Source organism: Podospora pseudoanserina, chromosome 1 (assembly GCF_035222485.1).
Source record: "Podospora pseudoanserina strain CBS 124.78 chromosome 1, whole genome shotgun sequence".
NCBI classification, from domain to species: domain Eukaryota; kingdom Fungi; phylum Ascomycota; class Sordariomycetes; order Sordariales; family Podosporaceae; genus Podospora; species Podospora pseudoanserina.
Window position 1 is genome coordinate 76,521 of NC_085920.1, and position 21,466 is coordinate 97,986.

General features: G+C 54.3%; 12 protein-coding genes across 12 annotated transcripts; 7 read left to right on the top strand and 5 right to left on the bottom strand.

The window, feature by feature from the left end:
• Nucleotides 1-266: 266 nt before the first annotated feature.
• TIM50 (mitochondrial inner membrane protein required for protein import) lies at nt 267-2,238 on the bottom strand (the record flags this gene model as incomplete). Its single annotated transcript, XM_062941295.1, has 2 exons — nt 975-2,238; nt 267-911 (listed from the first exon to the last, which is right to left on the bottom strand). Exons 1-2 carry the CDS (start codon nt 2,001-2,003, stop codon nt 267-269), a joined length of 1,674 nt encoding a protein of 557 aa, XP_062804058.1. The 5' UTR covers nt 2,004-2,238.
• A 796-nt stretch (nt 2,239-3,034) lies between these two features.
• Nucleotides 3,035-4,027, top strand: QC764_100730 (uncharacterized protein; the record flags this gene model as incomplete). The annotated part of the gene is made up of 1 exon (XM_062941294.1): nt 3,035-4,027. One exon carries the CDS (start codon nt 3,035-3,037, stop codon nt 4,025-4,027), a length of 993 nt encoding a protein of 330 aa, XP_062804059.1.
• A 594-nt stretch (nt 4,028-4,621) lies between these two features.
• QC764_100720 (uncharacterized protein) lies at nt 4,622-5,731 on the top strand (the record flags this gene model as incomplete). The annotated part of the gene is made up of 1 exon (XM_062941293.1): nt 4,622-5,731. One exon carries the CDS (start codon nt 4,622-4,624, stop codon nt 5,729-5,731), a length of 1,110 nt encoding a protein of 369 aa, XP_062804060.1.
• Nucleotides 5,732-7,749: 2,018 nt separating this feature from the next.
• QC764_0000340 (uncharacterized protein) lies at nt 7,750-8,089 on the top strand (the record flags this gene model as incomplete). The annotated part of the gene is made up of 2 exons (XM_062939673.1): nt 7,750-7,792; nt 7,917-8,089. The coding sequence occupies 2 exons, from the start codon at nt 7,750-7,752 to the stop codon at nt 8,087-8,089; spliced, it is 216 nt and encodes a 71-aa protein (XP_062804061.1).
• Nucleotides 8,090-8,851: 762 nt separating this feature from the next.
• QC764_100710 (uncharacterized protein) lies at nt 8,852-10,854 on the top strand (the record flags this gene model as incomplete). The annotated part of the gene is made up of 3 exons (XM_062941292.1): nt 8,852-8,973; nt 9,062-9,973; nt 10,027-10,854. 3 exons carry the CDS (start codon nt 8,852-8,854, stop codon nt 10,550-10,552), a joined length of 1,560 nt encoding a protein of 519 aa, XP_062804062.1. The 3' UTR covers nt 10,553-10,854.
• A 37-nt stretch (nt 10,855-10,891) lies between these two features.
• On the bottom strand, nt 10,892-13,463 carry QC764_100700 (uncharacterized protein; the record flags this gene model as incomplete). The annotated part of the gene is made up of 4 exons (XM_062941291.1): nt 10,892-12,421; nt 12,474-12,557; nt 12,613-12,866; nt 12,927-13,463. The coding sequence occupies 4 exons, from the start codon at nt 13,461-13,463 to the stop codon at nt 11,314-11,316; spliced, it is 1,983 nt and encodes a 660-aa protein (XP_062804063.1). The 3' UTR covers nt 10,892-11,313.
• A 678-nt stretch (nt 13,464-14,141) lies between these two features.
• On the bottom strand, nt 14,142-14,710 carry QC764_0000370 (uncharacterized protein; the record flags this gene model as incomplete). Its single annotated transcript, XM_062939674.1, has 3 exons — nt 14,142-14,393; nt 14,458-14,489; nt 14,608-14,710. 3 exons carry the CDS (start codon nt 14,708-14,710, stop codon nt 14,142-14,144), a joined length of 387 nt encoding a protein of 128 aa, XP_062804064.1.
• On the top strand, nt 14,274-16,356 carry QC764_0000380 (uncharacterized protein; the record flags this gene model as incomplete). Its single annotated transcript, XM_062939675.1, has 3 exons — nt 14,274-15,625; nt 15,710-15,916; nt 15,992-16,356. Exons 1-3 carry the CDS (start codon nt 15,517-15,519, stop codon nt 16,354-16,356), a joined length of 681 nt encoding a protein of 226 aa, XP_062804065.1. The 5' UTR covers nt 14,274-15,516.
• MCA1_1 (Ca(2+)-dependent cysteine protease) lies at nt 15,661-17,351 on the bottom strand (the record flags this gene model as incomplete). The annotated part of the gene is made up of 2 exons (XM_062939676.1): nt 16,415-17,351; nt 15,661-16,352 (listed from the first exon to the last, which is right to left on the bottom strand). The coding sequence occupies exons 1-2, from the start codon at nt 17,127-17,129 to the stop codon at nt 15,661-15,663; spliced, it is 1,407 nt and encodes a 468-aa protein (XP_062804066.1). The 5' UTR covers nt 17,130-17,351.
• A 577-nt stretch (nt 17,352-17,928) lies between these two features.
• On the top strand, nt 17,929-19,352 carry QC764_100680 (uncharacterized protein; the record flags this gene model as incomplete). The annotated part of the gene is made up of 4 exons (XM_062941290.1): nt 17,929-18,031; nt 18,086-18,340; nt 18,391-18,717; nt 18,771-19,352. The coding sequence occupies 4 exons, from the start codon at nt 17,929-17,931 to the stop codon at nt 19,157-19,159; spliced, it is 1,074 nt and encodes a 357-aa protein (XP_062804067.1). The 3' UTR covers nt 19,160-19,352.
• A 235-nt stretch (nt 19,353-19,587) lies between these two features.
• QC764_100670 (uncharacterized protein) lies at nt 19,588-20,570 on the top strand. Its single transcript, XM_062941288.1, has 2 exons — nt 19,588-20,144; nt 20,204-20,570. The coding sequence occupies exons 1-2, from the start codon at nt 19,832-19,834 to the stop codon at nt 20,437-20,439; spliced, it is 549 nt and encodes a 182-aa protein (XP_062804068.1). The 5' UTR covers nt 19,588-19,831; the 3' UTR covers nt 20,440-20,570.
• SMG1 (Serine/threonine-protein kinase smg1) lies at nt 19,607-21,432 on the bottom strand. Its single transcript, XM_062941289.1, has 4 exons — nt 21,089-21,432; nt 20,956-21,027; nt 20,826-20,900; nt 19,607-20,754 (listed from the first exon to the last, which is right to left on the bottom strand). The coding sequence occupies exons 1-4, from the start codon at nt 21,116-21,118 to the stop codon at nt 20,674-20,676; spliced, it is 258 nt and encodes an 85-aa protein (XP_062804069.1). The 5' UTR covers nt 21,119-21,432; the 3' UTR covers nt 19,607-20,673.
• Nucleotides 21,433-21,466: the final 34 nt, after the last annotated feature.

A 21,466-nucleotide genomic window follows, 5' to 3' on the forward strand; every position in this document is an offset into this window, starting at 1 on the left:
ACAAATTATACGCATACATTTTTCCCCTTGATCGCCTGTAATCGTACATACAAATCAACCTGGTCGTTTTTTCGCCGCCCTGCTGCATTACCATGACCCCTATGTGCCGCTGTCCCAACGTAGCCGTGGCTCACATGCTGCTGCTGTTGCTGCTCCGGCCACCCTGTCCGAGACAGAAAGAGAGGTCATTCTCCCAATCTTCTCGAGCAACAGAGAGGAAGAAAAAGAGTGGTTGGACTATTGTTACATAGTGGGGGTGTTCAGGTCTACGCCGTCTTGGGCCCCGAAGTGCTATCTGTTGAGGATGAGGCTGATGTCTCCTCATCCTTGACGAACCAGCTGAACATGGACGACTTCATGCTCTTCATGGCTTCCTTCTGCATCTTCTCCTGGAGCTCTTGCTCTTCCTTCAGCCACTTCTCGCCATTCTTGCGGATCTCCTCCTCCAGCGCCAAGTAGTTACGCATGCCTCTCTCACGCGCGATATCCTGCAGCATCTTGCCCTTGGCAAACGCCTCGGTGGGGTTCTCCTCACCCTCCGTCACCATCAAGCTCATGTTGCTTGGCTTGAGGCCGAGATGGCTGCTCAGCCAGCCGATGCCGCCGCCCGAGGCCTTAACCTTGTTGGCACCCAGCCTGCGCTGATGCTCGGCGCGGGCGAGGGCCTCACGGCGGGCAAACTCGACTGGAATGTTCTTGCCCTCAAACGACTTGAGGACTTTGCGGACGTCATCGTACTGCATGGTGTGAATAAACTCCAAGAAGGGGACGAGATCGACCAGGTCCTTGTCCTTGGGGTTGCCCTTCCACTTAGGGAGGATGATGGCGTTCTCGGGCTGGGCACGGACGTGCTTGGCTTCGGTGTCGATGATGATCACCTTTGACAGATCACGGTTGAGGTACGACAAATCCTGGAGACACGTGTGTAAGTCTAACGGCGTCCATGTCAGATAGGGGAGGGCTGGCAGTCATACCTTGATGATCTCGCCATCCTTGTACTTTGTGGCTTCACGGAAGAGGGGCCACATAATGAAACGGTAGGGATCCAGTTTGCGCACCAGCGGTTCGCCGGTGCCCCAGGGGACGGTGGTGAAGAGGACGATTTCGTAGTACTGCGAGAGGTAGTGCAAAAAGTAGTCCACGCCCGGCCGCTTTGCCACACGCCATCCATGCTCGCGACTCCATTCGCTGTGAATCAGCATATCCTCCAGACTGATGCACAAGGTGTAGGGACGTTCAAAGGACGGGTCAGGGTCGGGGAGCAGCTTCTCAAATGACGGCTCCTGATAGTATGTGACAGTCTCCGTCATGCGTGACACGGCGCGCTTCCACCAGAGCCCCAGACTCCAGCCGTTGCCAACACTGGGGTTTTTGGCGAGCTCCTCCTCGCTCCATTCCCTGCCCAGATACACGGTGCCTCCGACAGCACCCAAGCCAGCAGAGGCGAGTGCGAAATAGGTCCACCACTTCCGCTTGCGCTCCGACGACGAGACATAGGCAGAAGCGGGAAGCTCACCCTTTGGCCTCTTTCTCCCGCCGCTGCCACCCCCATCACCACCGCTCCCAGCACCCGCCGCTTCGGCCTCCGAAGCCGCCTCGTCTCCGATGGTGGACTTGTCTGTAGCACCGGCCCGTTCGTATTCCAAAGTCGAAGGGATGCCCTGTGTCAGGTCTGGGAGCTTGGACAGATCGGGTATCGGCTCTTCGGGCTCCTGTTCCTGGGGTGTGGTTGACTTGGCCTCTGTCTCGGCGGCCGACGACGGTGGTGGCGGTGGTGGTGGTGGTGATGGCGGGGCATCTGGTTGCTTTGGTTGCTGCTGCTGTTCGGCAGCGGCCTTTTGTGACGGTGATTTTTTTGGAGCATTAAACCTCGACTTGTTGTCCTTGGCCATTCCTCGGGCCCATACGGCCGGCAATGTCTGGCGGGGGAGGGCCGACGACGCCGCAAAAGCCGCAGCTCTCGCACCCGCAACCGGGCGCGCAGCAGCTCGTGCCAGCATCATGACTTTTGTTGTCTGGATGTTGCTGCTTCAGTCTCTCGGGGTCCTCCTCGGTCTCGGCTACAGTCGGCGATATCGTATGAAAGAATGGAAGTGGAAGCAGCTGGATGTGAAGATGGGTTGCAAGTCGTCAAAGTGCTCCAACCTCGATGACAGCTGAACAACTGACCAGTTGAGGCCCATACCTTGGTCCAAAGCTCTGACCAAAAAATCTCAAAACCTTCTTGCTGCACATCTGCCAAGCAGTCGTTGGAGTCAAAAAAGCCCACACAATCCCTGCCACTGCCGGCCCTCTGCCACCTGCCAGGCCAATCGCATGTTCTCAACTCGATCGCCGATAAGCCGATAAGCCCGCAGTGGTGGGTCCAGTCTTTCGTCATGGTGAACTGGCTGTCGGAGAGCCCCGCTCTCACGTGCCCCACCCTTGTGATGCCCCGCATGCCATTGAGCATTGAGCCATGGGATTCGGTTCAATCATCAACTGCCTTTCTGCATCGATGCAGTCGTCGAACCTGTGCCTGAAGTACCTGCCCTCCCCTGTGAGATTGAACCTATCATTCATCCATTTCCCCTCATCTACCTGGTGTGGTTCAAAAGTCGCGGCTGTTTCCTCCTCCTGGTTCTCCGTTCTCCACCCCTGCGATTCCATGATTCGCACCTTCATCCCAGCCAAAGCATCAATTCTTCTGTCACATCTGCCTGCCATGGCCGCCGCGGATGCATTCTAGAGGGTGGTCCACGAGTCGACTTTTTCCAGTGCTCACCATGGGACCACCCTCTGAGTTCTGCATTTGTGCCCGCCCAACAAGCACCCAGACTGTGCATTTGCGATTAGCTGTTACAAACCAGAATTGACCGTAGGTTTCATCAGTCCGTCCCTCCAGCAAACATTTGCCACTACTAACTCGTAACTTGGCACTACACAGCCTTACTTTCGCCTTTTGCAAGCCAAGACTGAGCATTTACTCGACTTCCAAACCTCCAAACCAGCCCATATCCTTCCTCATAGATACCACGGTATAGAGTAGCGCAGCATGGCCCGCCGAACGACGGCAAAGGGCCCTCGTGCCCGCGCCATTGCCTCCTCCTCTCTCGCCTCGTCCTCCGCCCGCCCCACGCCGGTTCCTTCGAGCGACGCGACCCCGGTCAGCTCGACCTACCCATCTACTTATGCCTCCGAGGCAGAACACGACTTGGATGATGACATGTTGAAGAAGATGCACGGATTGACCATCTCCGATACGCCCGGCCATTCTATCACCGCGGCCGTGGTCAAGAAGGCCGAGCCAAAGAAGCCGTTCCGGTTCTTGGATCTGCCACCCGAGCTCCGGATCACCATTTATGGTTATTATTTTGCCGATGTCGACCGTGTTCTCGACCTTGATCCGGCAAATTACAAGCGCATCCACAAGAAGCTGGGCCTCATGCGCACATGCAGGACGATTTACTATGAAGCAACCCACATGTTTTACAGCAGCCGTACTTTCCGGCTGTTCCCTACGCATCCGGGCCGCTACTTCAAGACGAAGAAGCCTCTCCTTGCGCGCCTCAAACCACGTCAGCGTAACTGCTTGACATCCCTAGAGTTGCGGCTCGGCCCCGGCTGGAGCAAACCTCCCCGCGGATGGGTTGTGAACCCAGCGCTCGGGCTTGCTGATTGCGTCAACGTGCGCAAACTGACCGTTTTTGTCGAGTGCGATCCCAGTGATGGCATCTTCAGCGGCTTCCGTCGTCACGATGGATATTACGAAGGTTTCAGCACCAGCCTTCTCAGCAGCGTTTTGGATGAGATGCCATTTATCGACTGCTTGACTTTTGACGCCTGGTCAAGCGTCAAGAAATCGGGCGCCATGATGCGTGCTCTGCTGGAACTTGCATATGCACGGGGCTTGTCAGTTCGCTGGGGTCCTGAAAGGGGTTGGGCCGACTTTGAAGACGAGGTGGAGGCTGTACCCGAAGGCCATGTTGCTAATAATGCTATGTTGAGCCAGGCTCCGCTTGGGATTGGGGTTGCGGTTGTGGCTTGAGGTTTTTCCTTTTCTTTGGTTTGTGGACAACGGCTGGGTAGCATGGGTATGGGCAACGGTTGGGTACGGTCATCATGATTATGAGCATATATGTTGTATTACGCATCTCATCACTTCACTCATTCCAATGGTGGATATTTTGCTGGCTGTTGCCGCTATTGCTCTGTGTTGCAGCAAGTATACCATCGAGGTCGTACTGATGAGTTTATGCTCACCTAACACCCTAGCATATCGAAAACCCACCGGCCTGCAGGTGTGCAAACAAAGGCGTTCGAGTTGTTGCCGTTATCACCGTCGGCGGCGAGTTAAACCCACAAGCCTCGACCGTGATTTGCTCAGGAACGAGCTGTGTTTGGCTGGCCCGCCCGAGAGTAACCGGAACTCCGCGGACTAGTTCACCTTTAAAGACCCCACCCACCATCATCATCACCATCATCACCATCATCACCATCATCACCATCATCACCATCATCACCATCACCATCATCACCATCATCACCATCATCACCATCACCATCATCACCATCATCACCATCATCACCATCATTGACAACTGCCCTGAGCCAAACGCACCAAACTATTGATACTGTCAAAATGGCCGCCTCATCCATCCGCAACTCACTCAAGAGCCACTACCCCTGGGCCGCCTTCCCATTGATCATCTCAGCCCCCATGCGTGTCATGTCGGGCCCTGCTCTCGCTTTCGCCGTCTCTGAGGCTGGAGGTTTGGGGTTCATCGGCCCAGGTATCAAGCCCGAGTCCATCCTGACTGATCTGACCGAAGCCGCCTCTCTATGTTCACAGCGGGCTTCTGACGCTGCACGGCTCAACGTCCAAGACGAGGGGGTTCTACCTGTTGGGATTGGGTTCCAGCTGTGGAATGGTGATCTCGGTTCGGCGAAGGAGGCGGCGGAAAAGTTTATCCCGGCGGCGATTTGGCTTTTTGCGCCAAAGGATGGGCAAAAGGATGTTGACGACTGGACTGAGGGGTTGAGAGGGGTGACCAAGGGGAGGAGTCAGATTTGGTTGCAGGTTGGGACTGTGGGTGAGGCGGTTGAGGCGGCAGAGTCGAAACGGGGGAGGCCAGATGTGCTGGTTGTCCAGGGACAGGAAGCAGGTGGGCATGGGAGGACGAGTGATGGGGCTAGTTTGGGGACGTTGGTGCCTGAAATCAAAGATACACTGGAGGAAAGGGGTGCAGGTGACATTCCACTGTTTGCGGCGGGAGGGATTGCTGATGGGAGGGGTGTGGCTGCGGCTCTGTGCCTGGGGGCATCTGGGGTAGTCATGGGGACAAGGTTTCTGTGTTCAAACGAGGCGAGAATCAAAAAGGGTTACCAGGACGCTGTGCTTGAGGCTAAAGACGGCGGAAAGAATACAGTTAGGACCCATCTGTATAATCACCTGAGGGGGACGTTTGGGTGGCCGGAAGAGAAGTGGGCGCCGAGGACAATAGTCAACAGAAGCTGGGAGGAACACACTCAGGGTGGCATTTCTTTTGATCAGCTGAAGAAGAAACACGACCAGAGTGTGAAAGAAGACGGCGATAAAGCCTGGGGAAGACAGACTGGCAGGACGGCAACATATGCTGGTAGTGGCGTTGGTTTGGTCAGAAGTGTTGACCCGGCAGGCGAAATTGTCGAGAAGACAAGGGAAGAGGCAAAGAAAATTTTGAGGAGCCTGCAGAGTGGGCTGCAAGTTTAGACAGGGCCATAGGCTGTTTTAACAAGTAGATTCTCGTACCACGAAACCATAAAAAGGTGCCTCAGTGCATGCTCTGCAGGAGCTTGACGGCTTTCCAGCGACATTAGCTGGCAACACAGAGGTGATGTACTTGTCCCTCGTGATAGTATTCTGGTGTTTGTTGATTGAAGTGGATACCTCTAATCGCTTCAGGGGTTCAGGGGCATGTAAACAGGCAACAAAGATGAGAAAAATGCCGCCACCACCACCCCTGCTGTAGGTAGTCAATTGTGAAAACCCAGAAGTCCGACTCTGTAACCAAAAAGACGTCCATCCACACCATCTAATACAGCTTCGAAAGATGGATGGGAAGATTTCTCACGACTAACATATTACAGTGAAGCAGTCTGATCAGAAGGTGACATTGCCACACAAGATATCGCTATCGAGATCGTCCCAATCTAGACGACCCAAGGTCATATATGCGATGCCTCTGTCTCCTCCTCCTGATGTCATGCAGAGGGCTTCAATCATGAAGCCTGAGACACGGTTCGCTGCGGAAAGGCCATCTGCAGTTAACAGAGACATGCTACCATGGCGTACGACAGTAACATCACAGGAAGAAAAACACTGCACTCGGTGGCGGTTAGGAGAGACGCATTCTCCAGCTTCCAGATGAGAGAGCCTGAGCCGCGGCCCCCCACAATGCTACCGTCATGATCCCCATTCGATGGGATAATGCCATGACTGATCCCCAGCACTATACCCAAAATCCCATCTCATGCTGATCCAGATCTCCACAGATACTCTCTCCAAGCGCTTGGTTCAGTCTCGGCAGTCAGCTGCAGGCAGGAAGAAAATGTGAACGGCAAGTCCTCTGCATGCATGAAGCCGCCCTCCCGGTCAGGTTCGGTGAAAAGATCCAGGTAACAATCCACTCCAGCTCTCCAGTTCGGCAGAAAGCTCCGTCCCGCGTGCGAAGACTACTTGATTCGGGGTCTAGATCCCAAGGCTCCCGTCCCATCTCAGGAACTTTCAACCTGACATATGGCCATTGTTGGAAGTCCGACGCAGCTAGGAACAACAGACGAGGAAACGTGGGAGGCGTGTCAAACAACGTGCAGCGTGGCTGCTGCTAATTCAGCTTTCATCAAAGAAAGCAACTTGAACCCTGAAAATGGTACGTATGACTTGGGGAAAGCCCCAGTCAAGCTTCCCTTTCACCCGCTAATTACCCCCATCCAAGGCCTAGGGCTTGCTTGTTTGTCTAGGCCATCAGCCCTCTCAGCCGTTTCTATCTTTTAGTTGCCCCCCTCTTTGCTCCCAGTCCCAAAGGAGGGTTGGTGACATCTTGGCAGTGAGAACGTGGGTTTGCCAAGATGAAGTCGGCGCACCCCAAAGCAAGGGCCATCGACCTTAATCCAACCGCGCCGTACGAGGTCCGACGTGGTGAGTGATTGGGGAGGCAAGCGGCACATCCCGTTGATCGTGGCCAAATGTCTAGCGAGGATGGCACCAGGGTCTTGTGGGGTGACGAGAGAATGTTGTGAGCAAGATCTTGCTGCTGCATGCAGCCTTTGCTGCTTGCGCTAGTTTGTGCTGCCATCCATTGCATCGCATGTCGATGTTACTTTTATGGTCGAGGGCCTGCTCAGGTGACGGATGACCATAGTAGGAGAAGACCGAGGAGCGGGCAATCATCCGAGAAGTTCTGATAGGGTCCCTCCCATTGCCCCTCTGGCAGATCCCACAGGTTGGCGTGCTAGCATGTGCCGCTGCATTTTTCATACGTACCATTATTGAACGACGAGCTGACAGTTCGTGGGTGAGGCGAGACCAATCTCATCCAAACAGACCCGAGAGATCGAAAAAACAGTCTATGTCGGCACTCCAAGGTAAATGAAACCAACACTAGCAAATTCAGGGGTCCAGCTGGGGTGGGATGTCGAATACCTAACCTTAACTATGCACCTCAACTCGAACTAGGACAGATGTGGAGTCTCTTTGTTCTACCAATTCGCACGTCAGACTGATTGAAAATGGGCACACAGGAGAAAAAAGACATTTTTATCAAGCCAATGTGTGAGCTGGCAGCAATCCTACGGCCAATATTTGGAATTTCTGACGGGAAGTGTGTCGGTCGTCTGTAGTAAGGTACTCAGCCATGTGTAGTTGCAGCCAAGTAGTCTTGGCTAAATCACGACAGGCCAAGACCACCAAGAACACCAAGAACCCAAGACCTGGATTGGCTGGCTCCGCGCTCCGAACCCGGTCGAGGATCAAGCCTCAACAGCCACGACGACTTGGCGGCCATCGAGAACCAATGTCAAACCCCAAAGTTTGTCTTTTTTGGCAGCTGTGGCGGGCAACCCCCACTGAACCGAATAAGAGGCTGTCATGACGCCATTCCTGGGATAGAAGGGCTGGGCGCGAGATAGCGGTGGACTCGGGCTCTCAGCAACGTCAGTCAAAAAAACACAATTGTGGAATCTGGTGATAACGGTCAGCATCTTGTCGGAAAATTCGTAGCAAACAATGCAGGCCGGCCAAGGGCTGCCCGCTACCGTCGGTTTGATCGGGGAAGAAGCGGGATAGCCAAGACCCGAAGGCCCTCTGGAGTCTTTTATGGTCGACCGCCTATCACGTTCGCCTCCCCGCGCAGTCGCCCACAATGGCGTATTGCGTGCTCACCGCGGGGCATTTCACCATCAACGCCATCCACACCAGTGACGCCCACCAGCTCCCCGGCCCAGTCCAGAGTGCAGAACCGCAGATGCAGCCACGGTAGACAGAGGGAAATCCTGCGCGGCTGCTCCGCTCTCGTTGCCCTTGTCGTTCTGGGCTTTTCCGCCTCCCCTGCGGGATGCCCTCGGGCACATGGGGAGGGGGTTGGAGAGCAGCGAAGAAAACCTTGAGCAAAAGAGAAGCTGATTTACTTGGCGACATTGGTCGAGCTGGTTATAAGGCCAGGTCCCATCGGCACTCCTTTGCCTCTCGATCCAGATAGAACCAGTGGTTGTGTGTCTTTTGTGAGTGGGTATCCCGACTGCCGATACTCCCAACTCATCACCCACAACCCCAAGTTCTACATCACTCACAACACCCGCCGGCAGGGCCCATACACAAAGCCCGCTATCCATCATGGGTGTCGATGAGAAGGCCACCGTTGACCCGGGCTCGTTCCCACCTCCCACCGAGGACGAGAGCGGGTTGGTACTCAGCGTCGACTGGACCAAGGAGGAGGAGGCACGAGCAAAGAGAAAGTAAGTTCTGGCACTACTGCATGCTCCCCTGCGCCCCACCTGCCCGACGACACCTAGATAGCCCGGCCACTAACACTGTCCCATCTAGGCTCGATCTGATCATTATGCCCCTGCTCACCCTGGGCTTCTTCTGCCTGCAACTCGATCGTGGAAACATCTCCAACGCCATCACTGACAGCTTCTTCGAGGATGTCGGCATCACCCAGAATGAGTTCAACGTCGGTCAGCAGATGCTGTCTCTCGGCATCGTGCTCTTCGAAATCCCATCCAACATGATTCTCTACCGCGTCGGCCCCGGCAAGTGGCTCACCCTGCAACTCTTCCTCTTTGGCACCGTCTCGACCTTCCAAGCTTTCCAGAACAGCTATGGCTCCTTCATTGCCACCCGTCTGCTGCTTGGTATCACCGAATCTGGTTTCATTCCCGGCGGTCTCTGGACGCTCTCGACCTGGTACACGCGCGCTGAGACGGCCAAGCGCGTCATGTTCTTCTACTTTGGTAACCAGTTCGGCCAGGCTTCTTCCAAGCTGTTGGCCTATGGTATTCTTCACATGGGAGGTGTTGGCGGAAAGGCTGGATGGTTTTGGCTGTTTGTGCTCATGGGTGGCTTCACCATTCTTTGCGGCTTCGTTCTTGGTTTCTGCCTCCCCGATTCGTTCCGCAACCCCTGCCCGGCCTTCCTGCCAGGCATCAGCTTATTTACCAAGAGGGAGCTTCACATTCTTCAGACCCGTGTCCTTCTCGATGAGCCGGCCAAGGGCAAGAAGAAAAAGTCCATCAAGATTGATGCCTTCAAGAGAGCCTTCTCCAACTGGCGCCTCTGGTCTCACGTTATCATCACCCTTTGCAACAACGGTCCTCAGCGCGCTTTTGACACCTACTCTCCCACCATCATCTCTGGTTTCGGTTACAAGAAGCTTCAGGCCAACGCCATGGCTTCCGTCGGTCTCTTTCTGCAGATTCCCACCTCGTGGGCTTTCTCCTGGGTATCCGATCACTAGTATGTTTCCTTCTCTCTGAATTCTTTGGAATTCTTACTAACATTATCAACAGTGATGTCCGTGGCGAGACCGTCATTGCTGGCATGTCCTGCCATCTGTTCGGCTACGTCTTGAACCGCATCTTCACCGACCACCCCAGACTCCAGGGAGCGCGTTACTTTGGCGTCGTCTGGACCCAGACTTTTGGCACCTTCAGCCACCCTCTCAACATTGCCTGGATGTCGCTCACCTGCGAGGATTCCGAAGTCCGCGCTCTGGCCATGGCTATGGTCATCATGGGCGCCAACACTGCCGGTATTTATGGTGCGCAAATCTTCCGCTCCGAGGACTCCCCCTTTTACCGCCGCGGCTTCACCGTGGCCTGCTGCGTCCTCGCCGTCGGCCTCCTCCTTGCCGTCGTTCGTTTTGTCGACGACAAGATCCACAAGAGGAAGCATAACACTGTCCAGCTCGCCCACGGTGGCGGCGAGACGAGCGACGACGGCTCCAACGGCGAAAAGGGCATCTCTGCTCTGGAGCGTGCCGCCGGTGTCACCGTGCCAGTGGATGATGATGTTAAGAGGGCACTGAAGAACTAAAAAGTGGTTTGCTGCATAATGATGTTATATACCCAGGTGGAAAGATATTGGAGTTGATTTGTTTAGTTTGTTTTTTTGGTATAGTCCCGTCTGTTTGATAGACTTGGAATACCCAATGGGCATGAGGGATATTGGATAATAAAAAAAAATTGGATACTACAAGTCCCAAGTCTACGTTCTTTGTATCTGTTTGCTTTGGTGTGTCGACTTCTTATTCAAAATTAAACTTCGTGACAAAGTTGGGTACACATATGTTGCTTTTCTGGATAGTAGTTTTGATAACGGCCCCGATATTAAGCTACCTCAAATACTTCAGCTAGTCCTCCATCACACCTCGGCCTGATGAGTGAAGCTCAAATCGGTTTCTTTGCCCACCCAACACGAACAGTCTTTATCAACTTGAATTTCAAATGAATGTGCCGCCAGGGGCAGTTTTTTACTCAGTCGTCCCGTTTAACAGTTTGACCAAAAACGGCTTTTTTGCTACTTGCTACATCAGTAGTTCATACTAAGAATACAAGGTATTATACATTTTGCGCTATCGGGTATAACAAGCTATCCATCCACGACGATTTCCCCCCTCTTTTCATCGTCCATCCAACAAAAAGCCATCAAGGCTGCTCGCTCCCGGCTGCGTAAAATCATGGTTTGCTCCCCAAAAAGTCGTCAGACATTATCGCAAATAGAAAAACAAGAAAACACAATGTGTAGTACAGACTGGTGCCAGCGTCCTCCTAGTCATAAAAGCAAAACAGACATCATCACCCCTTGCTGAAAAACCACCACAAACTCGAACTGGAACTCTTCTTGGACTTGAGCGTCCCGTCCGTATCAGAAGTGTTGTTGGACGACGAGGTCCCCGACGCCGACGACGACTCCGAGTTCCTCCGCTCCCGGACATATTTGGGCCACGTGTTTGTCAGGACCAGCTCCTTGATGCTCTTCTCGGCCGCGTCAAACACCGACGCGTTGAACAGCTCGGGGATGTCACCCTGATAGACATCCTGGAATGTGTTCATCATGCTGTTGGTAGAGACCGACAAGGCGATCCCCTCTTCCTCTCCCTTGCCGTCGGAACTGGGGACGATCGCGATACCAGGAACGGCAGGCATCTTGTCCGTCTCGACGTGGACAGAGATCATGATGCCTGACTCGGATCCCCTCGATTCTGGCATCCGCCAGTCGTGCACGCCGGCAGACATGAAGGGGGTAACAGGATCGACGTTGGCGCGGCTGTCGCCGAGCAGGTCGCGGATAGCACGGTCAAACAGACCACCCAGCTGCCGGGATTGCTCAAAGGCCAGGTTGAGGGGGAATTCGGCATCCTGAGGCGAGACAAACTCGTAGTAAATCTTGAGAGCCTTGGTGTATGCCTGTCGGACCACGTCGTCTGGGGCTTCAAAACGGTTGCTGGTGAAAGCAGGGTGCAGCGACGCCTTCCACTCTGAGACAGCAGTCAAGAAAGCAATATTCTCGCCAGAAAAGTCGCGGCGAGCAGAGAACTGCCGGAGAGGCTCAGGGTTCTTGGAGAGAACATGAACCAGGGCATCCATGGTCAAGATGCGGTCATCAGGAATCGAGTTGATGGCCAAGTCACCGTCACCGCTCTCCATCACGGACGATTGCTTCCACGGGTCGCCAAAGTTGAGAGATGACTCGCGACCGACCTTGGTTGACGTGGGGGACAGAGGGGTGCCGGGAACAGTAGAGTCGGCGGTGGACACGCTCTTATCGGAGCCGAACTTGCCCTTGGTCTCCCACTTCTTGATGATGTTCCAGGTCTCCTTGGCCAAAGCCTCATCCTTGTGAACCTGATAGCAGGGAACAAACACAGTAAAGATTTCCATAATGAAGATGGAAACAGCAATCCTGCAACTCTTGTCAGTAACAAGTCGCCGATGGTCAAGGGCTTGAGGCATACCATTGGGGTGGAATAAAGTACATGTTGACGGGCGCCATCTCGGGAACATAGAGGGCAACAAGCCACATGGGCGCTGCGTGAAGTCTGTGGCCATGTTAGCAGTAACCCTGGGAAGTGCTCCGTATCAAGAATTCCATACCCTGCAAGACAGCAGGCGATGGTCTGCAGTTGCCAGCCGTGGGTATCACGGATCTCGCGTGATCGCCAGAGAATAATAGGGGCAAACACCCAAGCCCACAGAAACTGCCAAAATAGAGACGGCCACCACTCCCAACCACGACCCTGCTTCATGGCAATCTCGCCCGGTGTAGACCCGTACACCTCTGTGCCGGGAATGCCAAAATCGGAGTGGAACTTGCGGGAGATGAGGAAGATGATCATGACGACCAAGAACTAGCACATGGTTAGCCTCACGTCCCCAACTCGAGAATGAAGGAAAGGTAAAATATTTACCTGGCACGACATGCCCACTGTGACCAAGGTTGCCATTTTCGTCTGGTATTCCATAGCCTTGATCTTTTGCCATCTCGATAGCGTCTTGGGCTGCTGCTTCCTCTCGTCAAAGCGGCTGCTCATCTGGCTGGGTGGTCGGGCGAATCTGCTCTGCGCTTTGGCAACATGGAGGAACTGGCTGTTGCCGGCTTGGAAGAGAGCGATGCCAAAGGGATACCAGATGCTCATGATCCAAAACTGGGCCATCTCGGGGGCAAGAGGTCCAATGGCATACCCGATCTGAACCGTGATCCAGTAGAGATGAAGCAGAATGAGGCCGGCAAATGTGAGGGGGAGACCACGGATTCGAACGGTTGGTGATTTGCGCTTGGTGTAGAGATATCCCATCCCGCAGGCTAAAAGGGCGGTCCAGACGGCGCCGAAGACGATCCACCAGATGCCGACGGCATTGAGGCGGACCTCTGGCTTGGTGTCTGGCGTGGTGCCAAACTCGGAGCCCAGCATGGTTGGTTTTGGGGATTCTCTGGGGAGAAGCATGGTGACGGGAAGGCCCTCGAGGGCTGCGAAAAGAACGTGATGGGGCCTTTTGAAGCAGAAGCAGATATGACGAGTTTGAGGTGCTCGGTTGGTCCCCGTTGGATTAGCGCTGTGAGAGAAAAATTCACCTGAGACCTCCCGACTGAGACGGGGATGGACTGAGAGAAGCGGCGGTCCCTTCTATATCACTCTTACAAAGAGGAGCATGGCCGCGACAATCTCGGCGATCGAAAACGTGACTGTGGTATCGAGCATCTCACAGATAATGGCAAGGTTGCATGTCGATCCCTTTTGCGCCATGTTACGGTTCCTGCCCGGCGCCCTTGGGCTGCATGTTTCTTGGGATGGTGCGCATGGGCCGTGACGAGGGCAAGGGGAGTCGCATGAGGAGGTCCCTCGTGGCCAATGATGGTCCCCATCTCCTGCACCACGACTTCCGAGCAGACTGCGTGCGTCCCGAAGGTGGTGAGGGAGGCCACAGAGACAGGTTTCCGGGCCGAAAGTCTGGGGGCGGGGATGTTTTGACGTAGATCACCAGGTGCTTCTCCCCTGCGTCGTGCCTTTGTGAAATGCAAGACGAGCTGCCATGAGGTTTTTGGGCTGCTAGGCCGTGTCAGCTTCAGATTGTTGCACTTTCTGACATGATAGTAACACCGATTCCATACTGGCCATGACAGTTCATCCAACGGCCCCCTCATCCAATGCTAACACGGGATCATGCCTGCTCACGAGACAGCCTGCCGTTACAACGGCTTTGACAAGTCTCACGGAATCTGGATTTGAGTGCTGGTATCGACGAAGAGCGAATAAGCTTCTTTCCTTGCCTGCCGCGCTAGAGCTCGGCCAGATGCAGCCTGCGTCGATCTCCATATCGTGATTGCCGGGTCCGGCATCCAATGGATTTGCGCGGGATGTCACAGCATCGAGCATCTGTCAAGTTGTCAGTGAAACTGCAGGTATCATCATCCGCCCGTCGGGAGGCGGGCTGCCCTACATTTTGACTGAGGATCCAATTCAGGTTTCGTGCTTCAATAATTATGCATGCAAAGTGATTCTTTTTCTCGGCCGGAAAATGCTCTCATGGGTAGGAAAGAAAACAAAACACCAAACTGCGGCAACTTCCTTTCCCCCACCTGATACCTACCATGCACCCACATGAGGCCCTGTCCAATGATCGTCGGCCAGGGGGCTTCGGCGAACTCGGGCACTTCCCTTTTTCTTTTTCTTTTTGGCGACCTCTTCCGCATGGATAACAGCAATCCAAAAAAAAAAAAATTCCGATCATCTTCCTGATCCGACTTCCAGCTCTCGGCTGGCGCTTCTCTGGGATCATTATTACAATGACGTCTGGATGACTTGGGATCGAGATGCTCCTCTTCCCCTCTCGATTGTCGCTTCCTTGGCCTTTTCTTTCTTTTCTTTCTGGGGAAGCAGCTTTGCCCCTCGGATCCAGCCCGGCGTGACGTACAGGTCTCGGAAGCGAGGCATGGTGTTTGTGCATATTGTGATAAGTGACAGGTCAATTTCATATCAGAAACTTGAGAGCTCACCGTGCAAGGTGAAAAGCAATGCCCCTACCAAAACCGGGCCTATTGCTCGGTCAATTGGCTGCCGACTCGTGAGATGGATGCAGGGGAGAAGAAACCTGCATCAACAAAACAATGGGAGGTGCCGGTGCCGCGTTTCCAAGAGAGTCAAACACGATGCGAATTCTCAATATTTGCTGCATTTGTTATCACCAAAAGCAACCGACGTCCCTTCATGATGATGCAAGCACAGCACGAACCGTTGGCCATCGCTCTCGTTAACTGTCGACTCTGTTGGCCCGAGGCGCCGAGGTTCAGGGGTTCATCTGCATCTTAGTCACTGTCCGAAGCGGTTCGGACAAGATCTTCACATTGATAATTGTAGGCAATTTCCCCCATCCAGAAAGATGTCAGAAAAATGACCACCACGTGCGCTTATTCTTCCCCGATGACTCGACTGGATAATCGAAGAACCGAACGTTGCGTTCTCGGCAGATTTTCTCAGGTATTCATCTGCAACCAGACACATGTGGCACTCAACCGAAACACGCGTGGGAGCTCGCGTGAGTGCTGGTTTCCAAAAGATTCTATTAAATCAGGCTAGGGGGACAGATATCGGCACATATGCGAGCCCACGTGAGTGAGGTAACTTCTCGATACTTGTTCGACGCTTACATGACAAACAGAAGGCTGGTATCTAAAGAATCGATCAGCATCAAGTCGTCTGCAGGATTACCAAGCGTCAAAAACTTACCCAGAGGGTGACTGCACGAGAGCTGGGGCTTTTGCGAGTAGTCCCGCTCAAGGATATCGCGAATGTTGTTCAAAAGCTCGACATAGCTCTGCTGGGGGTTGGCCTTGAGAGCAGAGATGAAGGCATGGGACATGGCACCCGTAGCTTGAGAGTTGATAGTGGCATCGGCCGAGGTCTGATCGTCCTTGCTACCGCTCCACATGATAACATCGGCGGGTGAGGTCTTGGTGCGCTTGGTGTGCTCATAGGCGTCGTTGCCCTTGAAGGCACTCTTTGCGAGACCGAATATGCTGGTGGCCACGGACGCCATGTCGCCACGGGCATACGCACCCACCGCCGACAGCAAGCCCGCGCCGGCTTCCTTGGCCAGGTTGGGCTCCTTGAGAAGACCCTTGGTGTTGTAGACATAGGGAAGATCAAGTACAGAGCCAGAGTGGCACGAGTCGAAAATGGCCGTCAGCCGGACACCTTCGACCAGGGGCTTCACAACGTGGAAGTGGATCTCGTCGTCCACAATATGGCCGTTCTCCTTGAAGTCGACAGGGTAAATAACCTCATCGTGTCCATCCTCCTCGTCGCCATCATGGTCCTCGGTTTGACCGCCGTGGCCTAGTGTCACACACCATGTCAGCACCTGAATGTCATTGTCAAGCAAGCGAGACGCAACCCACCAGAGAAGTGCAGGAAGAGCGCATCGTTGGGCTGGGCATTCGCCACGAGCCAGCCCATGGCGTTGATGATGTTTTGCTTGGTCGGTTGCATCACGGGGTTGGTCTGGTCGTCGGTCAAGATGACCATATCCTCGCGCTTGTACCCATGGTTCTCGATCAAGTATTGAGAAAGGTTCTTGGTGTCGTTGATGCAGCCGCGCAATTCGCCTTCCTGGCCGAAATAGTTGATACCGATCAAGAGCGCACGCCTCTTTCCTGTGCAGTTGGAGTACTGGAAGGTATAGCCGGCGGGGGCTCCGTGGCCGAACTCTTGGTGGCCCGAAGGAGGAGGCGGGCCGGCCCGCGTCGACTGCCCACGGTGTCCGCCATATCCACCACCGGCAGTTGGGTAGCCGTAGGAATCGAGATGCGGCGGGGGAGGATGCTGAGGAGGTTGGTAGTATTGCTGCTGCTGAGGCGGCTGGTATCCGCCGTGCTGCTGCTGGTAGCCTCCTTGCTGATATCCTCCCTGCTGGTACCCGCCTTGCTGATATCCGCCGTGCTGAGGAGGAGGCTGGCCGTAGCCTTGCTGGTGGTGTTGAGGAGGCGGCTGGCCGTAACCTTGTTGAGGAGGGGGATACTGTCCATAACCCTGAGGAGGGGGACTTTGCTGATATCCGCCGCCGCCGCCGCCGCTGGGACCGTAACCTTGGCCGGGATAACCTCCGTACGACATGTTTTGTTCTTGGAGATACTTCAACGAGGGGAACGAACGGGAAAGGGACAGAGACAGTTAGGGCAGTTTCAAAGAGAGATATCGGGGAGAAAAGCAAGAGAGAAACTGTTTGGGAGTTTGCTTCGTGAATAATGGCAGCGGGTCAGCTCAGCTCAGGTGTGGCAGTAACGGGTCAGCGCAGTTGCGGGTTGCCTCACTGCCTGGCGCAATGACGAGGGGCATTCCTTCCATCAGGCACGGCTACTCGGATGCGATGGCGGGGCACTTATCGAAGAGCTTCTGCCCAGCATAGGTGGACCCCACCCCATGGGCCACGCAATGGGGCCCGATCGAGTGCCCCTAGCGAATCGGCACGCGCCTAGCCTTACAAGGCGCCGCGCCCATTGGGCTATCGCTACATGTGCATGATGTGGTCTCGTCTTCATCGTCAAACTCGCGGAAACAAACGTCCATTGCTCCCCTTGGCTGCATGATGACCGACCCTCAGCTTTGTGCTTTGGTCGCAAACTGGCCTTTTGTATAGGAGCATGGAGAGCGATACCTTGATGCCACAAAGAGTGGGGATGGGGAAATGAGGGGTCCGTATGCCAACACCCATTGAGGGGCATATCGGAGGCAGCCCGGGGGTTTCATCAAACCCGTCACGTTCCGGCCATTGTAGCCTGCCTCCCCTGTCGTAGTGAGAAAGATAGAAGTCGCCGCTGTCGTTTCTGACCCCCGTCTTCTTTTTTCTTCTCATTTTTGGGACTTTAGAGGTCACCAGACTAGTAGTCCACCGGCCCAACCCGTATAGCCCATCATGTCCTTCTTCAAGAAGCTCGCAAAGGATCTCGAACAGGACTTCAAAAGCCTTGGACTGGGGTCCGACAAGAAGGAGGAGAAGCCTCCCACTCCCAGCGGCGGTCAGTTCTGAGCCAAGTAGTATGAGATGCCCAGCTGCTGACAACCTACGTCAGGAAACTATCCTCCCCCTCAAAATCAGGGATATGGCAGTCCCTCCCCCAACCCCCATTATCCACCTCCCCAGCACCAGCAGCATCAAAGCTACTCGAGCCCTCCTCCTCCTCAGCACGAACAGCAGAACCGTGACTTTGCCCCTCCCCAGAATGTAGGCCCACGCCCGCCGCCGCCCTACCAACCCCCTACGGACAAGCCGCCCATCCCCTCCGGCTGGGTTCCTCGCTGGGATGACCGTTACCAGCGCTGGTACTGTATGGAGTTCCTCGCCCCGCTATTGTGCCTTGTTTACAGTGACTAACAGCGGAAGCAGATGCCGAGGAGGCTACGGGCCGTACCCAATGGGAGGCGCCGGCTTATGACGCTGCAGGTCATGGCTCTGACGGCACTCGTGCCCATGGTTCGGGAGGCTATGGTGGACACCAGGCATATGCGTCCCCCGCTGGGTATGGCGGTGGTGGTTATGCGCCCCCCGCTGGGTATGGCGGCGGTGGCTACCAGCCTCAAGGATATGGTGCCCCCCCGTATGCCCAAGGCGAACACAAGGAGAAGAAGGGCAGCAACGCGATGGCCATCGCCGGTGGTGTCGCTGCCGGAGCCATTGGTGGTGCCTTGCTGGCTAATGCCCTCAGTCAGTATCCCCTTCCACGTAACAATCAAGGCGTCCGACTGACTTTGTTCTAGATGACTCCGACTCTGACTCTGATCATGGCGGCAACTCGAGTGGCTATGCTCCTGCTGCTGCTGCCGCCGCCGCTCCTGCTGCTGGCCCCACGTATGTGACCAACAATTACTACTATGGCGACGAGAGTCCAGCCCCCCCCCCGGCTGCTTATGATGAGCCCGCTGGATACGGCGATGTCCCACCTGGTCACATCCCTACCCATAACGCATACGGCGAGGAGATTGACAGCAGTGATCGCGAGTCGCTCAAGGAAGCGCGTGAAGCTTATGAGGAGGCTCTGGAAGATGCCGCTTCGAGCAGTGCCAGCAGTAGTGACCTGGAAGAGCTCGAGGAAGCGAGACAAGAGTACCAGGAGGAATATGAGGAGGCCTACTATGACGAGGACTAGATATCTGGTCGTCTAGTGTTCAGCGTCTGAGACTGCAAGCGTTGCGTAAACAGCATAAATCGAAGCGTTTGGTCATGACACTGCATCTAGGACCCATGTTAACTATGGTGCTGTGATGATGCGTGCCGCTTGTAGTACATGTACCCGGCCAGTGGTAGCAATAGACCATAAAGGCAAAAGGACTAGAGCACCAACACACACATAGCATGCTATGAGCACAGAATCTACTTCGGCGACTTGGAAAAGATACGGGAGCAGGTATTCCATGTCTACCCATTTTCAGCAGTGAGACGTCATAACATAAGCAGGCTATTTCACCATACTTGTACGTCCGGTTAAATCGTTAGGAGAATCATGCCTGTGTCGGTTTCAGATATTTGGATAATGAGACCCTGGTAAAATACTAGGTAAATAGTATTGAGCAATGTCAGCAACCGGTGTGGCTCACCTTATCAAGACTCTTACATCGGCATTTTCGGAGCGAGACTGCCAGGCCGTGTTTGGTAGGTTGCAATCTGGATATCACACGGTTGCAGACATATATACACATCTCAGCCATCGACCTGGCTTCTGGACCAAACATTATCTTTCCCCTAGTCGTACTTTTCAGCCGGAAGTTTTTGGCATTCAGTGAGGTGAAATCAGGGCGGTCGCACACCACACAACGGAGCAATGGGAGTCCACGTCCACGAACATTGCCTCAAAATGGCCCGACGGGAAGACGGGACACCGTGGTGGTCAGCTTTTCCAGAGCCCAGTTCATCACCGGTCAAGATAACCTGGTCTGAGGTCGCCCGGCTTGTTCAAGACCGAGACCAGTCTCAACCCCGTGAGTTCCTGTTGGTCGACACCCGGCGAACAGACTGCATCGGAGGAACCATCCAGGGGTCCCTGAACATTCCGGCTCACAGTTTCTACTTGATGAGAGCGATGCTCTATGATTTGTGCAAACAGGCGGGTATCAAGAGGATAGTCTTCTATTGTGGTGAGTGTTGGCCTCTTTTTCACTGCATCCGCCTGTCCGAGGCTAACCGCCATGGCCAGGCTCCTCCAACGGCCGAGGACCAAGATGCGCCGCTTGGATGCAGGACTATATCAATTTTGTTTCTGACGGGTCTGGTTCCGACTACGAATCTGACTCGGGGTGCTCGGCGGAGATGACCACGCAGGTGATGGTGGGTGGAATCCGAGGATGGGTCAAGGCGTATGGCGGAGAGATGATGGAGGGGTACGACGAAAAGACCTGGGAGCACCCGAAGCCTGATGAGGAGACCCGTTGAGGAAGGACGCGTCGGTGATGGGGTATCTCGTTTTTTTCTCCTTTCCATTCGCCCTAAACCGTCCTTGCTTCCGATTCTCTTCTTTCTCAAATGATATAACGCCAGACCCCTCTGCCCAAAATACAATAGCCTATTCCCACAATTGTCCGATACCAAAAGTGATGCGATAACGAAATGATTACTGCCCGACGTCGCCGTGACTTTATTCGTGCAAAGGATCGAATCTGAGAGTGCTTAGCCGCGGTGTCCTCCCCTGTCGTCGCCGCCAATTCTCTCGAGCGCTTCAAGCATGACAACTGAGTTTCCGCGAATGACCTGTCCACCCGAATGACAGATTAGCCAACCCAACATGGATACGCCAAAAGTTCAGCGGGCCGGAGACATACCACCATGCCGAGCTTGACCTTCTCACCGCCATCCTTCTCCTCGACCGCATCGTCCATTACAATGTTTAAAAAGACCTATTTCGACGTCGTCAGAACGGTAAATCGTAACATGGGAAAACGGGGACCATACATCGTATCCGCGCAGGACGCCAATGACCTTGCGGCTGCCGTTGAGCTGGACGAAGAGACGCTTGTCAAGATACTTGTGTAGAACATGTTAGCGTACAGCCCTGAAAGAAACCATAGGGCATAAAAAGCCATACCTTCTTGAGTTCTGGTTGCGCGGGAGCCATCTTGACGTTTTGATGTGGTGTTGTGTTTTGCGCAACAAGCTGTTCTGCGATTGGCGATTGATGGGGTTGCTGCTGCTGCACGTCTTCAAAGTGGCTCCAGCTCTGTGGCTCAGGGCGCGTGGTGGTTCACGTCTCCAGCCAGAAATCTTGCCCAAAAGTAATGTCACGTGTAGGGCGATAAGATAAGATTTCATGGTCCAGGATCTGAACAACAGCATCCTGGCACAAAATGGCTTGCACATATAAACTATTCAAAGATAGAGAGTCATGAACAGTAACAGTAGCTATCGAGTGATGTCAAACTTCTCATCTGTCAAGCTTTATGCAAGAGAAACAAATGTCAATTTG

Coding starts and splice junctions, on each gene's coding strand:
- QC764_100670 (XM_062941288.1), top strand. CDS start 19,832: ATGGGAGTCCACGTCCACGAACATTGCCTCAAAATGGCCCGACGGGAA. Junction 20,145..20,203: donor GAGGATAGTCTTCTATTGTG/GTGAGTGTTGGC, acceptor CGCCATGGCCAG/GCTCCTCCAACGGCCGAGGA.
- SMG1 (XM_062941289.1), bottom strand. CDS start 21,118: ATGGCTCCCGCGCAACCAGAACTCAAGAAG. Junction 21,028..21,088: donor CGCAACCAGAACTCAAGAAG/GTATGGCTTTTT, acceptor GTTCTACACAAG/TATCTTGACAAGCGTCTCTT. Junction 20,755..20,825: donor AGGTCAAGCTCGGCATGGTG/GTATGTCTCCGG, acceptor TCGGGTGGACAG/GTCATTCGCGGAAACTCAGT.